Raw genomic sequence first — 21,148 nt, 5'->3', positions numbered from 1 at the left:
TTCCTTGAAATGCTGGAGTAGATAGAAAAGTATTCAAAGGATATTATTGCCCGATGCCCAGACAAGGGTTTGCCCTCCAGGAAAACTCAGGACATAACGAAATCCCCTAAAGTGCACCCGAAGCCCCATAATTCTATGTGCAGTGACTCATTCGTCCTGACTCATGGCTCCTTCCCATCAAAAGTCTGTGTTTCTGAATATCTAGCAGATGGCCACAGCTTGATTTTTACTAGTTTCCTAAAAATAAGCTGTTTTGATTAAAAATAGCACCGTTTCCATTTTTATTGGGCCGAAGTCTTCTCTACCATCTAAGTGTATTCTGTGAAAGTGGCCCTCATGGTTCGAGAGAGCAACCATAGTTTGCTTGACAGAGAAACCAAAGCTTCATAGAAGTTTGGGAGTGTTCATTATTTTAAATATCAGCGGGTTCATTGCGTTTCTGAGATGACTGAAATATTCATCTCGCTTTCTGATGCCCTTCTTCCCCTTGCCAGCGAGGTGTTCCAGCAAGGGACGGATTTTCCACCGCTCTTCAGCCTTCCTTCCACCTCCTCGCTGAGCTGCTATCTGTCTGCGAGCCAGGGGTGTGCTGCAGCGTGGGATCTGTACGGTATTTACAGTTTCTGCCTGCAAACTGGACCTCGGTTTTCTTCTCCCAAGCTCCCACCTCGTTCCTGGGCTCCTGTGTAACACAATTCCTCGTAGGGCTCACCAGGGAGCTGGCAAAAAGCTAGCCGAGATACCTGGTCGCGTGAAGAATGTTTTGAAAAGGTAATAAATAAGTGAAAAAGGATCAGGAATGTTTGTGAAGTTTCTTTGTGAAAAGAACCGTGTCAATACATCCCCGAGATCCCAGAAATGCAAGACCTGCAATGCTCAAGCCTCAGAAAACAAGTGGGGTTTCAGTGGCTGCCAACACGTCCCTGTAAGTGCTGACCAAGGGTGGGTGTGCAAAATTGCTGCCCAGTGTTTGGATTTTTAACATTCTCAGTTTCTTCAAAGAGCAACGCTCCAGCAAAGATATTTTGGTGCCTGGGAGTTCGGTGCTTTTGGAACAAATCGTCCGTGCTTCTTCAGACCAGGATTCCAACCAGTGTGTACCTATAAAAAAAGATTTTTTTAAAAAAAGGAAAATGCAGAACAAAAGCTTCGATCCAGTCAGGTTTTGAATACTCTGGCTCAGCTCCACATTACACAAACACAAGCTGAGGTTAAATTGTGTGAGTCGACTTTGATAGAACTGCTCATGTGTATAAAGTGCTCTGGGCTTAATTTTGTCAGTGCCAAGTGCTCGGCACCTAGCAGGGCTGAGACCTTTGCTCCCGTTCCTTTTGGTGGGTTGGAGTTGTGAAACTCATCCATTTTCAGGAGAGCCGAGGAGGAGACGTGAGGTTTCTTCAGCACGCAACGGTGGTGGAAACAACACGAATAAAAGAGAGAAAGCGAGGGCTGGTTCAGAGTCGCTTGAGAATTATCCACATTTAAAGGTCTCTTCTTGGCTACCAGGCTGGTGCTTTCTGGGTTTAAGGAGGGACTGTGGCTGTTCATTAACTCGCTGGCTGCAAACCAGGAGCTGCGGTCGTCTTCTGAAACAATGCAAGCATCTTCATCAGGCCGGCGTGTCAGGTTCATCAGACCAACTCGTGTGCACCTGGAAATAGAGGCGTCGGATTGAAGGACAAGCATCAGCAGGGTGAAATCAAGTTAAATACTGAAAAAGCACACAAAGAGACTCAAAACACTTCATAGACCAGTGAAAGAAATCCTACCTCAGTAATGCCTCGCTCAGAACAAATGCATTTTGTGTCCCAGCTGTTTATCATGTGCCAAGTGATGTTACCAGACCGGGAGAAAACCCGTAATAATGAATGATGATTGTAAGAGTTCTTGTTTGCAAAACTCTGTAAATGTGTGTGTGTAGAGGAATGAAAATGCTTTCAAAAATAAAGTTGTATGCAAACAGCGTGTAAGCAAAAATACTAAAAAAGTTAATTTCTTTATTTTTTTTCAATAAAATATAAATGAGACAGCTCATTTCATTAGCTGTGTGTAGTGGCGTCAATAATTACCATTTCCTTAGCTTTAAGAAGCGATGGTACTCCTGCTTCTAAAATTGACGTTCTACAACTTTGCCACTTGGTGGTGCCAGCTTGATTTATAAATCCCAGCTGGGAGCTGAGAGGAGGTGCTGAAGTCGCACCCGAGGTGCGTGCCGAGAGCTCCGAGCGTGCCAAGCTGGGACCATCGATGCCACGAGAGCCTCTCTGCATCCATGAGGACCATGCTTCTAGAACATCTCCCAGGCCCTGCAGCCAGCCAAAAATAGCCTGGATTCGGTGATATTCCAGGCACGGTGCAGAAGGCACCTTTTGGAGTCGTGGAGGCTGCTGCAGGTGTGCTGCTCGCAGTAACCAAGTGATTTCTGCACGGGTGTGACTGGCGTAGTTCCTGTGTGGTTTCTATTTTAATGCTGCTGGGTTGTTAAGTATTTGTCATCAAGGTGTGCTTCCTCGAGTTCAAGGGAGGCCACAGGAAGGGCAATGGTCATTGTAAATGTAAATAAAACAAAATACCCATGCAATTAATTTAATCTTGCTCTGTTTTCTTTTTTAGTTGCTGTGCTGCTCTTAGTCAGACTTCAAGTTGCTATGTTTTATTAAAATTTCTCTATTTATCGCAGTGTTTCAATGTTTAGCATTGAACTTTTATTTGCAGCAGTCTTCATAACATTTTTTTTTTCTCTCTCTCTCTCAATACTGCAGTTCCAAAAGAATTGGTGGAGCTTCACTTGAAACTGATGAGAAAGATTGGGAAGTCTGTCACAGCAGACAGATGGGAAAAATATTTGATCAAGGTACAATATGCACGTCGTCTTCTGCGCTGCTGCGGTACGGTTACGATGAGCTGTTGTGTCAGCAAGCCCTGGTATGAATTACAGCGAGCCTTGGGATGCCTTGTGGCCAACGTCTGTGTGGGTGCCCAGACTTCGGTTGCGTAAGATCCCAGCTTAACTTTCAGTCTGCCTGGGCTTGTACAAAAAGCTCTGAAAACAGACGCTATCTTCTGGGTGTAAAAGATTCAGTAGCCTGCAACCAGGCTAAGTTGAGCAGGAGGTTAACGCAGTAACTCCTCATTTTCATATCAGTTGTTCGGTCACGATTGAATTAGCGTGGTTTGGGTGGTAGTTACAGGGCTAACTACGTGGAGCTCTTCTACCACGTGCTGATAATAAGTGAAAATATTGCAGTGTTTTATGTCAGCGTGCTCAGAATGGTGCAGCTAAGATGAAAATGTAGTTATGCCTTAGTAAAAATAGAGCATCCCGTTATATTACGTAATTCTATACTGGAATATTGGCCGTGGCTGTGCCTCTGTTGGCACCTTACGTGCAAATAGGCCTTAGTTTAAAGCATTTATGCTGCTTCATAAAATAAAAATACACAAATAGTCGAATAGATTGGCATTTCCCCTCCAGAGACCTTGCTCCACGAGCCTTTTAATTCACAGAAAAGTAGGCTTGGTATTGTCTGCACAGCCAGGACTGCATCTTACTCAGAAATACAGCGTTACGGTAATAGCAGCAAAACAAATAATGGCACTTAGCAGCTCCGGTTACGGTTTGCCTCCTGAAGTGCTATCTGCCAGCTTTAGCGAGGCAGGAATTTGCCCCCAGGTTTGCGTAGTCTTAGGGTGATGGTGTATATAGGACTGGGAGCTTGTCAGGAAACAGCCTGCCGAAGGGCCCGAGGTTAAATCTCACCGTTTCACCAGCTGTGAAGTGTTTATGCTGATGTTTTGCAATAATAACATAATTCATGCAACTGTCGCGCATTCGTGTATTACCAAGTTCCATGGTTACCGAATTGTATGAAATTCATTAATTTACCCAAAGGCCATGGCAGCGAGCTGAGAAAACCTCACTCTGACTGGAGAACGGGTAAATCCCACTGAAGCAGTTGTGTGGCAAGCAGAAAGAGGGGGAAAAAAAACAAGTTCATGAGGGAATAGTCTGGAAAATCTTCCTTCAGCAAGGATGGGAGAGTGATAAGGAAACCTTCCCACCCACCCCTGTTAAGGCCAATAATCAGTAATAATTTCTATTTCATTTAGCAGTCTCCACAGCTAACTTGGTATTTATTCTAGCCAGCGGTTCAAAGAAGTCTCGAGAACAAAGGAATTTGAATATAACTAATGGGAAAGGTATGCTAATGTTGTCCCCGTTTCCAAAAGGTATAATTAGTTTAGAAAAACAACCAAGAACATTGGTAAATGCCACAAAAACCAAGAAAATGGGAGCGTAGATCGGCGTGTATCTGAGCACCCTGTCTTTTCTGCCCCGCTTGTTAGAATCCAGGTGTCTGTAGTCCTGCCCAAGCAGACTCCCCTGCTGTGTCTTTCACCTCCCTGTTTTCCTTGTTTAAAGGGAACGTGTGGAGCACGGTCACAGTAAGCGTCGGCTGCCATCGTAGCTGCTTGGGAAATATTTGAGAGATGTGTCTCAACGCCTCTTTTACAGGGTGGGAAGGTACTGGCCTGTCTGTAGCCTGCGGAAAGCAGCCGTTCCCGCCAGCAGCAGGAGTTTGATCGGTGCAAAATGTCTCCTCTGTGAAGGCAGAGACCAACATTGCAGCGGAGTCTGAATCCATGGGATCTATATTTCAGGGCTGTGACAGCACTTGTCAGGAGAAAGCGTGATCATCTGGTTTTTAATTGTCAAAACATAGTCGGTTCAGGTGGAGCAGATGCCTCATCGGCCCTTACATCTCTTGAGTTGTTGCTTTCACAGTCATTTGCTTCCGAAGCACACAAAACTTCTCATTATTGCTTTCATACTTAATGAGCAGGCAATGAATGGTGACTGGCACGTGCCCTTAGCGAGGGGGTTGAGGTATGATTTCCCAGCGTTCTTCACGTGACAGCATAGAAAATGAGAGAGAAGGTAGAGGAACCTCGTTTTGTGACTGTCAGCTCTGTGCCAGAGAGGTACCTGCGTGATGTCCCTTAGCCTCAGAGCAGGGAAAACTGCTCCTCAGCAGACTTACCATCATCAGAGCACCATCTTCTCCGTTCTCTGGAGGTCGCAGAGCCAGAGGATGCTTCATGGTGTGGCTGAGCTGATCTAATTGCAAGCTGATGCCCCAAATCTCCGTTTCCTGGGCAGTCCTGAACCTTACCTCTGCTGACCCCAGAGTGAGCTGGTTTAGGCACCACAGCCTGCAGAAAAGCAAGTTTCCAAACAAAAAAGGAGAAACAGTTTCCTGCTATTTTGTCTGCCTTAACTAACTAAAGCTTGGGTCACTTAACAATCGGTGTCAGCAGTAGGGACGGCGTGGCGGTGGGGATAGGAGGCACACCACCACCTTGCTTGGTTGTATCCCACGTTGAGCTTGTGGGTGAAAATTTAGGGTTACTTTTTGCTTCTGTTTCCAGAGAAAGCTGCTTTCAGATGTGATTTCCAAGCTTTTTAGTAGTACACCATCTCGTACGTGGTGATAAATCAGGAGCCTACGCTGTTTTCTTGGAGGATGTTATCAAGGCTGTGGTTCCTTGCAGACTGGAGTGCAGAAGTGCCTCGTGTACTAGTTCGGACAGTCATCATTCAGCAGGGCACTGCGAAACCTTCTCACCTGGAGATGTGGCCGTGATTAGCTCTCACCTCCTTCTGATGGATATTCCCACCAGAGCAGCCTCACCGGCTGGAGATCCCCCTGCTGTGTCTTCAGCTGATAGCAGCAGCTGGGTTTTTGCTTGTGACTCCTCTCTTCCACAAGAGTTGTCTTAAGCATGCCTAACTTGTTCAGGGAGGAGAGGGAATTCCTTCTGCACTGTTATTATTGGAACACCCCCCTGATTCAGTCTTCTTGTCCTCTCCTGCTGCTTTTTCCATGTTCTGGCCTTTGTCTGCATTGGTGGCACTGAATTATTTGCTATTTCGTAAATTGAGGTTGGCTACGCTTACGATAATTTAAAATATTTATTAAATGGCTTGAGGCTCAGGATACTTACGCCAAATAATTTCACAATGTGGAGTGAATATCAGTTTCATTTCTTATCTGCAGTGCAGTTGTAGGACACGTAGGTCCCAAGAGAGCCTGGCAGCTTACGTGGTAAGTTCTGCAAAGACGTACTAAGAAACCATGGCCACTCAAGAGAATTTGTATTCTAAATAGACAAAACAGAGAAAAACAGAAGATTTTGCACAGCAAAGATGAGAATAACTTCCCAGTTCAGGGTTGTGCTGCCTGATTTAAGAGATTTAGAGAAATTGGTATTGGTCAGGGCCATAATGATACGTTCCTCCATGGAGATTTGCCAGTGCCTGCTGACCTATCCCAGTTTTGGTTTGATTTTTGTGCCAGGTTTTTTTCACTTGCAGTCCTGAAGAGATCACGTGTAATTTTTACTGCAGTAAGGTATTATTAATATTAAATTTTAGAGTTTACTTTTATCCGCTAACCCTCCCAACCGTAATATTTTGTTTGTGACAGATATGCCAAGAATTCAACAGCACGTGGGCTTGGGAGATGGAAAAAAAAGGATACCTAGAAATGAGTGTGGAATGCAAACTGGGGATTCTGAAGGTACACGTTCAACTGACTTTCTAAATGTCGTTTTTCCTCACTTGCTTGAATATCCTGGGTATTTGGCTTTCTCAACTCACTGAAGCACCTTGCAAATTTAGCTTGACGGAACCTTAACTGGATATGTTAAATGTGGAGCTGATCTTGTACCAGGTGCTCTGTTCGTTGTAGCGGGACAGGCCCAAACAGAAATGCTTTGCTTGCGTACCTCTCAGACTTTCATACATTATTTCTCTTCATATTTTGATGTTTTAACAGTCTTTCTACTTTCTCATGTTTCCAGTATCTCTGTGAATGTCAGTTTGATGACAATCTAAAGTTTAAAAATATAATTAACGAGGAGGATGCTGATGCCATGCGTCTTCAGCCCATTGGTCGAGACAAGGATGGACTGATGTATTGGTATCAGCTAGATCAAGAGCATAATGTCAGGATGTACATAGAAGAACAGGATGACCAGGATGGATCCACATGGAAGTGCATTGTTAGGTATTCCTTTTTTCCTCCCCCTTTTTTTTTCCCTGTATTTTGTTGTTGTTGACTGGGTTCAGAAATTTATTTCAATAAATCTCCATTTCTCAGAGTAGGCTCATAACAGCCAGATTTTCTGCCTTCACAGGTATGATTTAGTGCAAGAACACGTACAGAAATGGCTCACTGATCTGTGGGTAATAGCTAATGAGTTTTATGCTCAATCAAGCTATAGAGGATGTATGGAAGAGGAACCGAGAGAAGGCTGCCTTGAGGACAGTAGCTCCGTATTGCTTCCTGGCATGCTGAGGGCCTTGGGAGATGGAGGGGGCACTGTTGCTTCTTTAACTTCTGCCCTATTAAGTCAATTACAGGAGGACAGTTTTGTTCTAATGAGAATTACGCTGCAGTTTTAATTTAATGAAGCTAAAAGCATCGTTGGCAATCCAGATAGGTACAAAACCCTTTTTGGAGTAGAATTCAGCTCATAGATCACTGAGATGAGGTGTGTGATGGAGATGCAGGCTGACACATAAATGACTCAGTGTCCCTGGGTCTCAGCTGCTGCAAATTGGTCTGTTAATATTTTAGTCATCTTCCTTTGTGATTCGTGTTACATACTTTTTTCTTACACTTTCCTACTCAATGCAAAGTATATATGAGATCTTTCCTAATGAAAAAATAATTAATTTTATTTTTTGTGTGTGTTTTTTTCATACCTACCAGTTACCCATTTTTAATTTATCTCCGTGCAAACTTTCCTTTTTTCAGCTGATTAGTTGCAAGTGGATTTAGAACTGGGCTCAACAGAATCAACTCTGACTAAAAAATACATAGAGATGCAGAAATAGATCATAAATATAATACACATTATTTAAGTATTTATTTTTCTGTTTGTAAATTTTAACTTTTATGGCCATAGCTTGTTCACATATCCATAACCTTAGTAACATTGGTAACCAGGGCAGTCACTCAGAACGGTTTGAATCACTGTCAGTGGGCCATAAAGTGATAAGCCTCACCACCAATGAAATTTAGACAGCTGTTGTGGGTGAATAAAGTGTCTAAACAAGCCAGCCAGGAGCTGAGCAGTGTTTATCCTCTTCCCACATTATAGACTCCAGAGGTCAACGCCAAAAGCTGAGAAAATCAGGCTTCTGCTGGGAAGGTTCTGACACACATAGAGCAGAAAAACACAGAAATGCATTATGAAACCTTTAAACCTGAGATTTTACATGTCAGGCTTGTTGCACTTCCAGTCTTCCTTTTCTTTCTGTAGTTGACTAGTTGTGGATGTTGATTTTGAAAAAGAAAATGAGTCTTATTATTCTAGTCTGTTATGAAAACGATGAATGTGTTTAATGATCACTCAAATTCATTATCTATTAAGGCTTTTTTTTTCTAGTTAGATGACCAGTTTAAATAAGGAGTTAAAGTACACTGGGATTCACACACACAGATACACAAGTATTTTCTCACTATCATAGCAGTTGGAGTTTTGTAGACATCTTTGTATCATTTCCCAAATGTATTTAGAATGGGCTGTTTTAAAAAGCATCTAAATTATTTAATTGCTTTGAAAATTTCACTGAATGATGTGGTTGCCCTTCTGCTGCACAGGCAGAAAGCTTACAGCTTCCCCTCCGCTGAGATAAAGAAGAAATTGCAAAGAAAAACCAGTGAGGATCGTAAGAGAACGATGAATAAAAGAATAACAAATAGGAGCGGCTTGGATCCGGGCCAACAGGACTTGAGTTGGGATAGATAAAGTCCTTCCAAAAAAAAAAAAAAGTAGTTTTATTTTGGTAGGGATAAATTGGAAAGTTTCTGAATGCCAAACTGCAGACGCTGGTAGGACAGGCGTTTCACTCGGCTTGTGTGGAAGGTTTTCAGGGCAGCCTTTATTTAAGCAGATGGTGTTTGTTTATTTTTAATGAATCCCTTTGGGGTGAGTGAGTAAGTGGCTTATCAGACAATATGTTTTTTCTTCCATCATCTAGAAACCGAAATGAGCTTGCAGAGACCCTTGAGCTCTTGAAAGCACAAATTGATCCTGCCCTGTTGAAAAACAACAATTCTCAGCAGGAGAATTCATCACGTGAAAGCCCAAGCATAGAAGATGAAGACACCAAAAAGGGTGAAGAAGCAGCTACACAAGGTTTTCTGCCTTTTCTCAAATTTTAAATGCAGTGCTGTGGCAGTGTCAGAATTTTCAACTTGCTGAAAAGTTACTGTTTTAGATTAGGACCTTTTTTTTAAAAAATGCATATTTCTGTTCATAGTAAATCAAGTAAATATTGAATACTTTGAGAAATATTACTGAATTTTTTTAGTGCGTATTTAGGCTCAAGAGTTATTTATAAAAAGAGAGATGTGTGTAAATTGTTTTCCAAGTAATTTTATTTATGCTGTACATTTTGTGTAGTATTGTAAATACTTGTCATTGTATGCTTTTGTGGAGCATCGAACTGTTGCCCAGCTTTTCCTGTTCTAAATACATTAAAATTTCAAAAGAAAAAATCTGTTTGTGCAATGCCATGATTGAAGTCAATAGAGTATTGTGTATGTGGTTCATTTCTACTTTTAAGTTTGAATCAAAAAATAGGCTTTTTCCTCAATTATTTCACAATCTACACGATTTTTCAAGAAGACATGAGTTTAAGTCGAATCAATTTGAAATACTAAAATATTTCTATATGAAGTGGTCTTTAGCTGCCTCCACCACATCGTTTTTACCAGCAAATAACCTTTTTTCCTTCCTTATTATCATGTCATTGCACATATTAAGTATCTTGCTTGACTCGGTGGTTTGTGCATTGGTTTCACTAGCTGTCAGTTAGCCTGAAATATTTTGTTACAAAAATCTGATCTTTTAAAGGTTAGGAAAAACTAAAAGCTTGTTATCCCAAGTAATTTTACACCAGTTACTACTTGGTGTTAACGTTTTGTTAAACTACAGGAAAAGATTTGCTCAATCAGAAACAAGGTTTAAGGATTCCACATCTGTTTAATTTAATTAGATATACAGAATTGGCAAAGACCTGTCATTGTTCTGAGTAGCAAAGATGAACGCTTGCTGTCTCATTCCCATTCTTTGCAAACAATGTAGAACAGAAGAAATAAATGCAACATTTAGATAAATATTTGGTTTTGTTTTGGAAATATGTAAAGGCTAGGGTAGAAATTGTAGTAAACTGGGACAAACTCCAGAATTGTCTAAAATGTTTCCAGCATCTACCTTTGCATATAAGTGACAGCACCTTCTGTGTAGTTACTGTTACTGCAGAATTAATTATGCAGAGTACTGATCTTGTCTTTGTCTCACTAAAAATCAGTCAAGCCAACTTAAATCGTTTAATTGCGATCTCCACTTCAAATATGATTTTACTTTAAATTGAATTCAAGAGAAGCCATTTGAAAACATTTTAATAAATGATCCCACTTTGGGATAAGTCCCAAAGTCCTAGAGCACCCTCAGCCATCCAGTGTCACCTGGATCACTGCTTACACTAATTAGCATGCAAAATCACTCCTAGGCACTAAGCCCCTATATGTAACCAGTAATGAAATTATTTCCCTGTGCTGTGATGTAAGAGCAGTCAGTGTATACACAGAGCTTTGATATTTCAGTTGAGAAGCTTTAGTAATTCTTCCTATTAATCTATGGACTGTACTCAAATTCTAGGAAAACCTTAAAGCCCTTCACAGGTACTATGGAAATTTATCCAAAGGACTCATACCCATTTGCTTTGGCAGCTTTCCAAATAGCATTAAATCAGTTGATTCAGAAATGAACTGAACCAGTGCTTAACTTGTTTGACTCAAGTATCGTTAAGAGAACTTGTGCATCTACTGAGTCGTTTTGTGCACGCAAAATGCCTTACGAGCAGCCTGGGGAGTTAAAAAACTAGATCTTAAAACAACCGTTGCTTTTCAGGATAGAGAGGCTTTGGGGTTCTGGAGGTTCTTGATGTCAGAAGTTTGGGAGAAAGCAGTAGGTGACGGGAAGAAATGGTTGAACGAAGTTTATCCAGAGAGAAGTGAAGAGAGGACAGAAGAATACAGACAGAAAATGTGCTGCTCATGCTGCTGCAGACAAACGTCTTCAGAGAGGCAGCTTTTATTTTTATATTACAAGAGCTCAGAGTGGTGATCACCTCTAGGAGGGGGGGAAAAACAGTCCTGAGCCTTCAGACTATTACTGCTTCTGGTGTGCTGAGATGCATCTCTCACTCCTTTGCTAACTGCTGAGACTTATTTGGATACAATGCTTTGCATTTGAAAACATGATAAAATGTACAAATTCCTCCTCACCACTCTTTTCTTTTGTAAAATGCTTGTTTTCTTTAAATGTAACTAATTCAACTGTCACATACTTTGCATATTTCTAACCGCTTTGTGAAGCTCTCATCTTGGAGAAGAATTACACTAGTGTGGAGGGAGAGGGGTGAGGTAGAAGAAAGAAAAAGCATCCTTTTGTTTGGAGTTTTGACATGTTTGCAATAACATCTTCCAGGTGGTGGAAGATACTGTTACAGTGTGTGCAGAGCTATCATGTTTGCTTTTTCTAATTAGCTCTATCCCTAGCTGACTCAAAAAGTACGGCAAAATAAAAACCCCAAGATATTAAGTGGCTTTAGTAGTGATAAGTAATAGGCTGAACTACAGAGCAACACAATAAACGTGTGGTTTCTTCTGGATGCTGGAAGCGTACTTTAAGCCCTAATGATCCCAAATTGCCTAAGCAAAGCAGGCATGATCTAATTCTTTAAGCTCTGCAGGATTTTCTGGTATATGCTACTACTTGCTGTGCATGTCTGAGAAATGGCAAATGAAGTGAATGTGGACTATTACCTGTCACGTGCGTTTTGACAGTTGTAGGAGATGAATTCATTGCCTAAGAATGGCGAATCCAGGTGAATTTTGCCATCAGCCACAGTGTTCGATATTTTCCATTTTCTCTGAAATGTTAGAATATAATAGCTATTTTTTGAAATAAAAATCTGTTCCAACAGGGAACTGAAATGACTGTGGAATTTCACTTGAAGAACATGGAAGCTCACACCGTGTTCTGGTTTCTGAAAGAAATCAGAAACTCAAACAAGACTTCTCTAAGTCGATGCTTCACATGCTCTCTGCTGAGGTTTTACGTGTCAGTTCTCTGAAGGTCTTGTGATGCTGCTGAAGAAGAGTTGAGATGTCTGTACAAATGAGGATAAGCGTAGAATTCTGCTGATACCTTCTGTAATTTAGGTTTCTCTCTGTATATAACTAAACTGAACCATGATTCTAAAAATTGGCAGCCTCCTTGTTTAATCACAGCATTAGACAAACCAGCCTCCTAATCATTCCAGGAGAGAAGATTTGTTTGTGGGGCACTTGGATTGTTGTTTTTTTTAGATACAGCTTCATTTTGATGGATGCTATTTGTAATCCCGTATGTCCCCTGGTTTTGTTTCATAGTTGTTTTTCTCTGTCAACAGAAAATCAGTTAAAAATCAAAGAAGAAAAAGAGGAGGTGGAGGAACAGCCCAAGGAACTGGAAAGTCTTCCTCTTCCTGCGGTCAAAGAAGATGAAAACACAATGAAAATTGAGAAGGTGGAAGAAAAAGAAATTATAAAATTGCCAGTAATAGTAAAATTAGAGAAACCTTCAGAATACAATGAAGAAAAGCAAACTGTCAAAGAGGAAAGCGACTCCTTTAAAGAAAATGTCAAGCCTGTTAAAGTAGAAGTGAAGGAAAACAAAATAGAACCAAAAGACTTAAAAGATGTAAAAAGTTGTACTGACAAAATAGCAGTTCACGAGCCGGAGAGGTTAGAATTTTGTGTTAATGTCAAAACTCCCCAGGAAATTGTGGAGAAGTCTGTGGAAGAAAGCGAGAAACTTAAAAATGACCAGCAGGCAAAAATACCACTTAAAAAGCGAGAGATCAAGCTGACGGATGACTATGACAGTCCGATAAAGGGCTCCCTATGTAAATGCGTTACTCCAACAAAGGATGTCTTGAAGGAAGAAGGAAAACCAGAAGAGGAAACTTTTAAGAGAGTCCCTACAATTACTGCTTTGTGTCCTGATGGGAAAATACTAGTGAACGGAGAGGTTAGCAGTGAAAAAATAACCCCAAGTGTCATACAAAACAACAAGTCAGAGCACTCTGTTATTACAAAGGAAGACAGCAACTCGTTAAAAGAGAAAAATGGTAATAAGAGTGGTGAAAAGATCTCGGACTCCCTAAATTCTGTTAGTAGAATTATAAAAGCATGTGAAGTTGAGAAAAACGCAGTAACTGTGGTGAAAGAGGTAGGGGCTGTGGTCTCTGAGCTTTCTAATCAGAAAGTGCCTTTCAAGGAGGAATCTAGTCCTGTGGAAAAAGAGTCCCTCGACAATGCAGCTGCTGAAACAGTAGTGGAAGAATCTTCCAACTCTGAAGACTGTGCCAAAAATACTGAAGAGAAGCTAGCCGTGATAATCAAAAAGGACAGACTACCGCCACCCAAAGAGTGTTTAGAGAAGCTAGAAAAGGCCACAAACGCATCTGCTCCTGCAGAACTGCCCAAGCCTGCACTGCCTGATGAGGAGGCTTTGAAAAGCAGAAGCGAGCTTGAGGAGAAACCTGATTCTCTGAAAGCTGCTGAGACGCCTCCTTCATCTACTTCGCCTGTTACTTTGGAGAAGTCTGGTTTAGAAACAGAGGGCTCCGATACTAAGCCTGCTCCCCCTGAGGAGAGCAAAGCAGAAGAAAAAGCCAGCCCTGAAAAACAAGAGGAAGAGCCTGAAGCTGCCAAGGCAGAGCCTGACGGATTAGATGATGCCCACGCTTCTAATCTAGAGGACTCCTCGGAGAGTAAAAAGGAATCTCCTGTGCCTAAAAGCAAATTTAAATATAAACTAGTTTCTGAAGAGGAAAGCTGTACGACAGATAATAAGGAAATAACTTCTGAAAGACAGAAGGAAGGAATTAAATTAACAATTAGGATCTCAAGTAGGAAGAGAAAGGCAGAAACGCCACCAGAAGAGGTCAGCATTGGCCGCACGTTACGGCGATCTCCGAGAATATCCAAGCCTACCCCTAAAGTTGTGGAGACTCGGGATCAGAAATCTGAGAAAAAACGACCTGAAGAGGATGAGGAGAAACCTGCAGCAGCACAAAAGCAGGAACGAAAAGAAGATGCAAAAAAACAAGAGAAGGAGTCAAATTCTAAAGTTAACAAGGTAATACGGTTTTACTTCTTGGGAATAGAGATGATCACTGCTTTATGTGTAAGGAGGATATGAGTTTACATAAGAATATGAAGGATTACATTCCTTTGGTCAACTTTTGCAAGGAACTAGCTTTGCGATCCAGTCATTGGACTCGACCAATCTAAAAACATCCCCTAAGAGAGCACTAATTATATCTGTTGATTTACCAGCTTATAAAATCTTTCATTTAAGCTAAGCAAAAACCAAGCCCCTGAAGTGAATTCTCCTGACAAATCAGACCCAAGTCAGTCTGAGTGGCTGCATGGGGACGTGTAGGTCCTGTGGATTTTCTAGAGGGATACTTGGTCAGTATCATAAGCAAGATCATAAGCAAAAAAATGCTGAAGAATAACATGTTAGGACTTCTGCTTCTAGGTGAAGCTAAAGTTATTGTTGTGGCGGCTTCATGATGTAATTAGCTCTTATACATGGGATAGACAATTTATACTATGGATGGGGGTCTTTTTTTCATGACAAACTTGTCATTATGGGGCATAGATCTTAAAAGTATGTCAGGTTAATATAATGCAAGGAGCTAAATGTGTGTATGTATAGTTCTTCTAAATCTATGTAATTATAAACACCTTTTATTAACTTATTTTCCATATGTTTCTGGATATGGAGTGCAAAAGAGAAAGAGGGAATAAAGAGGCTTTAAGTATACTCTTGAAATCCTATTAATTTTTTCACTACTGCATGTTTCCTTACTGATTTTATAGTTCTATCAGCACATTCATGTATTTAGAAAATTCTTTCACATACTGCAATGCTGAATAACCTTCCTAAAACGAACAGCTCATTTTACTGTGAATAACATTTATACTGAAAAACTCTGTCGTATGTCCAAAATAATTAAATGAAATAATGAAAGTAAAATAAGACGATAGTAGTGATTCTAAGTTTTACAAGTAGTTTAAATTTCAAAATACTCTTGCTATAATTTGATAATTTGATCTTTTTTTTTTCAGGATACAGAGAATGCTTAATTTTGTAGAGAGTTTAAAAAAATCATGACAGAGGAAGAAGCTTGATAATACTATGCCTCTGTCATTTTATGAAAATACCCAAATCTTTAATTGGATATTTTGTGTTCCTTTTCTTTCTAAAAAGGCTCTTGAAAAAGAGATTTGAAGTGATGGTGACATATGAGGAAGCCTAAAATTAAATTAATACTCTCATGGATTTAGAGCACAATTTGCCACTAAGCTTTAATGAACAGAAAAATCGCTTAAGATCAGGAAATGAATGTTAAGAACCCAAACTGAAACTTGACCAATATGACAAGAACTGCTATGTAATAAGTGCATCCTGCAGGAGAACTGGAATATTTTGTACATTTCAGTTTATTTAGCTGGTTCAGATCAATGAGTAGTTTAGTGAAAGCTGAAAAATGATTTGAACTGAAAAACCTAAAAAAGTTATTTTCCTTTTTCAATGTCTGGGAAGTAAAATATATTTGTGAGAGCATGTTTATGAGAAACAAGACAGTTAATTGCAAGAAAAGTTTCTTTTTTTTTTTTTTTCTTACATTGTTTTAAAGTTAAAATATCCTGGTTGTAGAATGTAGTTTGAACTCGTACAAAATTATATAAATATGTACTTGGATGGTGCACTGCTTTTATTTCAGAAAACTGTGCCTTTCTTAGAAAAATGCATGAAAAGCACTTCAATTGGTACGCTTTTTAGAGTGCAAACATGTTTCCTAAAGTAAAGTGAAAGATAGAAACTGTATGAAGAAAAAATAAATGACCAAATACTCTGGATTGAGGGAAAACTAAGAAACTTTAAATGTGGAATTTACCTTGTGCACAAACAAGGTTGCTTTTTCAAAGTGGGAGAAAAGAGGCTGAGTCACCAATCTGTCTTCCTATTTTTAAACCTCATTTGCAAATCTCTTTCCACAGGTAGATAGTATTTTTCTCCCTTCGCTATCCTGTTGAACTTTAAGGCTCTTGGAATGGTAATCATTCATTGAAATGCTCTGTTGTGAATTTAAAACTCTTGTGACTGAGATGAATCACTTCACTATTGAGCCTAATATTTTTTTAGGATCTGGGAAGAAACTGTAAGTTTCCTTTGTGTTTTCTCTTTGAAATGGTGTCGCTCCTAGAGAAGCAAAGTTCGGTGGACGGGTACACGGACACGTGGCAGGTGGAAATACTCAAGTAATGAAGACAGTGAGGACTCAGAGAGTGAAAAAAACTCTGATGAGGAGGAGGAAGAGGAAGAAGAAGAGGAAGAAGAAGCTGCACCTGCTGATGATGATGAGCCGTGCAAGAAGTGTGGCCTTCCCAATCACCCTGAGCTGGTAGGCTTTGGGGGAAAGCTTCTCTTGAGTGTTTGTGGTAGACTAAAAGAGTATCTGAAGGCACATCATTCTTTGGGGTGTCTGTATGTGGAATACCCTCTAGGTTTTAGGTAAAAAAGCCATGATGAAATATGAGTTAACCTTTAACAAGGAGAGAAGGACATGACTTCTTTTGTTTACCACCTCTGAAATGTCTTTTACGAGCTACAACACAACTTAGCACACTGAGAATTAAGCTGGGTGAAGCTTGAGGTTGCTCCTGCAACTTCAGTGAATACAGAAAAGACAACATTAAAAAAAAAGCAGTGCAATGCATGAATCCAGTGTCTTGTGACGGGGTTGGAGCTACGTAGTTGCTTCAGCTGGATAAAGCTGTACATCATCCTGAGGACTGGATACAGCAAAATCACCTGAAGAAAGAGCACAACAAGCTTTCACCGTTTCTAATGTTTGTGGTTCTGGTTCGTCGATAGTAGATACCATCATGAATTCCTCTGTTTATCTGGGAAATCACAGTGTGCGGTTTTGCTATGACTCCACAAAATAAACATGTTCTCAGGTGTGTGACAGAGTCCTAGTATAGCTGAGACAAAGTTAGAACGTTAGAATGTTCGAGGTAAATATTGCAATAGATACTCACACAGCTTACGTCAGTTCTAACGGAATGGGATCTCCAGAGATTTTTTTACCCGGCTAAACAGCAATCCTAATAGCTGCCTAGTTCTGTATATCCCTGAGAGCCTGCGAGGCTTTATCTCTAGCTTTTATCTCTACCATCCTGGACATAAAATCATCCTGTCTGAGGAAATTGCCTCAGATTGCTCAGGCTCCCTCCACATGGCCAGGTTTCCCTCGTGTAGACGTGAGCGCGCAGGGAAAGCAGCTCACACCACATCTTGTCCAGATGTAGTTTTCCACTTAGGCCGGGGTCTGGAAAGCATTACCAGATTCCACAGTACGGGCACACGCTCTGCGTAGCCCAGTAGTGCAAAGTGCCTGCAAACACAACACGAGACAGAATCTGGTGTTAAAGTGGAAAACTGTGATACATAAACTTACCCATAAAAACCACTCCTGGCCCTGGAAACATGTAGTAATAAGCGACAGAGGATTTGGGGGGGGGGTTTGGCACAGCCCAAAGCATTTATGAAGCGCTTCTGTGTTGGCAGGGAAATCACTTCTGGAGCTTGTTACGTGCTATGAATGCCAAAAGATACTCATGATTTGTTTTGTTTCAACAGATTTTGTTATGTGACTCCTGTGACAGCGGATACCATACAGCCTGCCTTCGCCCTCCTTTGATGATAATTCCTGACGGAGAATGGTTCTGCCCACCTTGCCAGCACGTACGGACCCTCTTCGACTTCCCTTTCAGCTTTGCGCTTGTGGAGGGTTCTTGGGAGTTTAACAAGTTTCCTTCTTTCATCTTCTTTCTGTTTTAAAGTAGACTATGATGGTGTGATGATCTTCCCCTTTGCCATTAGTAAAACTGAGTTTTGTGGGGTGTTTTCCCCTTCCCTTTCTTCCTTCTGTTAGTGATGAATGACTGCATGTAGCTGGTGTTTACTCCAGCCACACTGTGTTTTCCTAGAGTTTGTTAAATAACGAGAATAATATAACACTAAAAATATAATATCTTATTTTTTTTCCCAAAAGAAACATGGTGTTGGCAACTGGGAGGGGGAGCAGTAAGCATCAAGGAATATATATATAAAATAAAGTGACCACAGCAAGCAGCTCTTTTTGATGTGCTGCTCTCCAGAGACATTTGCTCAAAAGCTGGTAGAGAAAGCTGCTTTCTGATGGGTTTCACAATCTAGTTAGCTTCTGCTGAGAAAGGCCGTGTTGTCCCTGTCAAGTAATGGCCACTTTTTTGAAGGTTAGAAACTGCTTTTGAAAAAAAAAATAGAAAAAGGAAAACAAAAAAAAAAAAAACAAACAAAAAACAAAAAGTAGTGTACATGCCCAGTTTCTAAAATAAAAATGCATCTAAAATAAAAAGCAAGATTTGCAGTGACGATGCTTGGAAGAATAAGCCAAAGAATGTGTGATGCTGTTCTTGTTAAATTAATGGGGAACCATCCTGTGCGCATTTTCAGCATAATCTGCCCATCTGCAGAGGAAAAGTCCTTTGCCAGAAGGGCTGTTGCCCTACAAAAAGCAACACCAACCATGGCATGATATTTCAGTTCTCTTCTGAGAAGTGTTTTTATTTAAGTAGTCATGATTTGGAATAGTGATAATGTTTTCCTTACACGATTTCCTATTGCAGCTTGTGGTTAAAACATCTCCTTGCTTTGTTGCTGCTTGGTATTTTTTAATATGAAAAATAACAAATCTGTGAAAGAGTGAAGATCCTTGGACATAGCGCAATAAGGCCATGTTCATAAAACAAGGCACAATTTGTCCATAAAAAGTCATTTTTACATATTGCTCCTTGCTTATTAAATGCGATCTGGAATATTTGGTGAGAAAGTGATGCTGAAATGTGCCCCTACTTTTTTCCTGTGGTGCCCGTAGACTCGCGTGCTGTCCAGAGACTCAGTGACAAACAGAATCACTCTTTGCACACTCAGCTTCACGTCTGTCTGTTATGTCTGCCTGTGAAATCTTTAGGTTTCTCTGAGGCTGTGTTATAAATACCAACAAAATGTGATACTAATATGGAAGTATGTTTATGTTAAACGTCTTTAATACTTGTTTTAGGTGCATTGCTTCCTACAGTAAATCGCTGTTACTGGAAGGATGCTTCTCTAAAGACATTCGTGCCCAAGCACACACGTGCTTTAGGAAGACAGTCTTTGCTTTGAGCCTTGTTCATCAAAGAGCCTCCAGTGTAGAAGCATTCACCCTTCCTCCAGATATCAGTTTGACAAACACAGAAATAGTGAATGAAGTGTCTGAACAGTAGACCAAAATGGTTACGAAGGAAGCTAATGCTGTGTTTCATTCCCTTAGAAATTACTCTGTGAGAAATTAGAAGAACAATTGCAAGATCTGGATGTTGTCTTAAAAAAGAAGGAGCGTGCAGAACGCAGGTACTGCTCTTTGAACTTGCATTGACGAACCCGGGACTGGGGAGGAAGGGATAAAAGAAACTGGAAACCGGTGAGACCAGCTTTGTCTTCCCACTGGTTACGGAGGTTTTGGTGGTGCAGTGCTGGGAGAGCTTGCAAGAAGGGAGAAGTCCAGTAATTAGCCAGGGTGTCTGAGGACAATTATGGCTTGCCATAGCTGTAGTTAAATGGTTTTCAGCACAGGTTGAGCTGTGTTAATAATGCTGTCAGCCACCTATAAATTTCCTGGTATAAACAAGGTGAAGTCCTGGTTTTGTTACAAAGGTAATCCAGATGAATGTGTTTTTGAGTCTTGTTACTTTAGATTCTGTTAGACTTCGCTTGTTCTCCAGGGGTATGCAATTACCGTAGCGCAGCTGAGTCACGATTTGGAGTGAAATTTTGGGTTCACCTCAGCTGTTACCAAAGGCTAAATGCAAACCAGTTTGCTGTGCTTAGGGCCAACGTCCTTACTCTTTGGAACATCCTATCTGCAGTTCTCAGACCTGAAAATGAGGAACGTGAAACACAATCTGCATAACAGCCAGCTTTAGGGCATTCACCGAGTACTCTGCAACGTTTAATACCATCTGCGTGCATTATTAAACACAGCTTTGCATGAACTGTGCAATAAACGGCAAAATTCACCTGAAGGTGAGACCCCTGCAAAGGCAGTGGTGGAGCAGGCTCGTATTTCTCGCACCCGCAGTAATACCACACGGGGTGTGGTGGTTTGGTGCTCAGGAGTGGAGCACAATCCCTGTCTGCCTTCGGCTTCCTTCAGATCCGTTTGTTATCGCTGCAGCAGCAGCAACGAGAGTGACAGATCGGGTACCAACTGCTCCTCGCTTCTGCTCGGAATGGATTTAGATCCCACTGTGGTAAAATTACCCTCGGCTTGCCAATTCTAGTGCATTTGTAGCTTTGGGAATGAAACAATTAGCTATTTTTACGAGTGAGCTCAGCTTACTCCATCTGTGCAGGAGTATGGGACACAGAGGAACTGTGTCTGCTGCTCTGGGTTGTGGTGGGAAGCCTCGTTGCTGGTGAACAATATTTTTGGACCTACTTTGGTAAATATTCTGCTGGCAACCGTTACTTGGAGTGCCAGGTTTTTTTCCAGTCTGTCTTGCTTCCTTGCAATCACTGGTGTTGCATGAGAGTACGGCCTCCTAACTGTTACAGGAGAGCGTGCAATCGATACCGTAGCACTTTTCAGGGGCTGAAACAGATGTTTAACAGCCCTTTTGCAGTCTGATCCTCGTACCTCATCAAATTAACCTAAAGTTTTCTGTTGTACACCGTAAGAGGCTTTTTTTTTCCTTAAGTCTCTTAAAGAGAGAGTTCTTCAGCTTCGTGGTGGTATATTTTAGGAAATTCTAAGATAAAAAGGCTGAAAAGAACAAGAATTATAATGCTACAATAAATGCTGGCCTTTTTAATTACAGCTTGGTGTACAAGTTGAAGTAGGTTGTTTAGGGCACAG

The 21,148-nt window shown here is 40.9% G+C and overlaps 1 protein-coding gene across 1 annotated transcript in view; it reads left to right on the top strand.

Moving 5' to 3' along the window:
- The window catches only part of RSF1 (remodeling and spacing factor 1), a 56,987-nt gene that overhangs the window by 16,753 nt on the left and 19,086 nt on the right, over positions 1-21,148 (top strand). The window contains exons 2-9 of the mRNA XM_035329955.1: positions 2,763-2,854; positions 6,489-6,581; positions 6,865-7,070; positions 9,053-9,210; positions 12,536-14,268; positions 16,409-16,606; positions 17,848-17,952; positions 19,565-19,644. Coding sequence (XP_035185846.1) covers positions 2,763-2,854; positions 6,489-6,581; positions 6,865-7,070; positions 9,053-9,210; positions 12,536-14,268; positions 16,409-16,606; positions 17,848-17,952; positions 19,565-19,644 — 2,665 coding nt within the window. The remainder of the gene's footprint in view (positions 1-2,762; positions 2,855-6,488; positions 6,582-6,864; positions 7,071-9,052; positions 9,211-12,535; positions 14,269-16,408; positions 16,607-17,847; positions 17,953-19,564; positions 19,645-21,148) is intronic.

This window comes from Oxyura jamaicensis, chromosome 1, assembly GCF_011077185.1.
Source record: "Oxyura jamaicensis isolate SHBP4307 breed ruddy duck chromosome 1, BPBGC_Ojam_1.0, whole genome shotgun sequence".
In the NCBI taxonomy this organism is placed as follows: domain Eukaryota; kingdom Metazoa; phylum Chordata; class Aves; order Anseriformes; family Anatidae; genus Oxyura; species Oxyura jamaicensis.
This window is presented reverse-complemented; position numbering and strand designations above follow the sequence as displayed.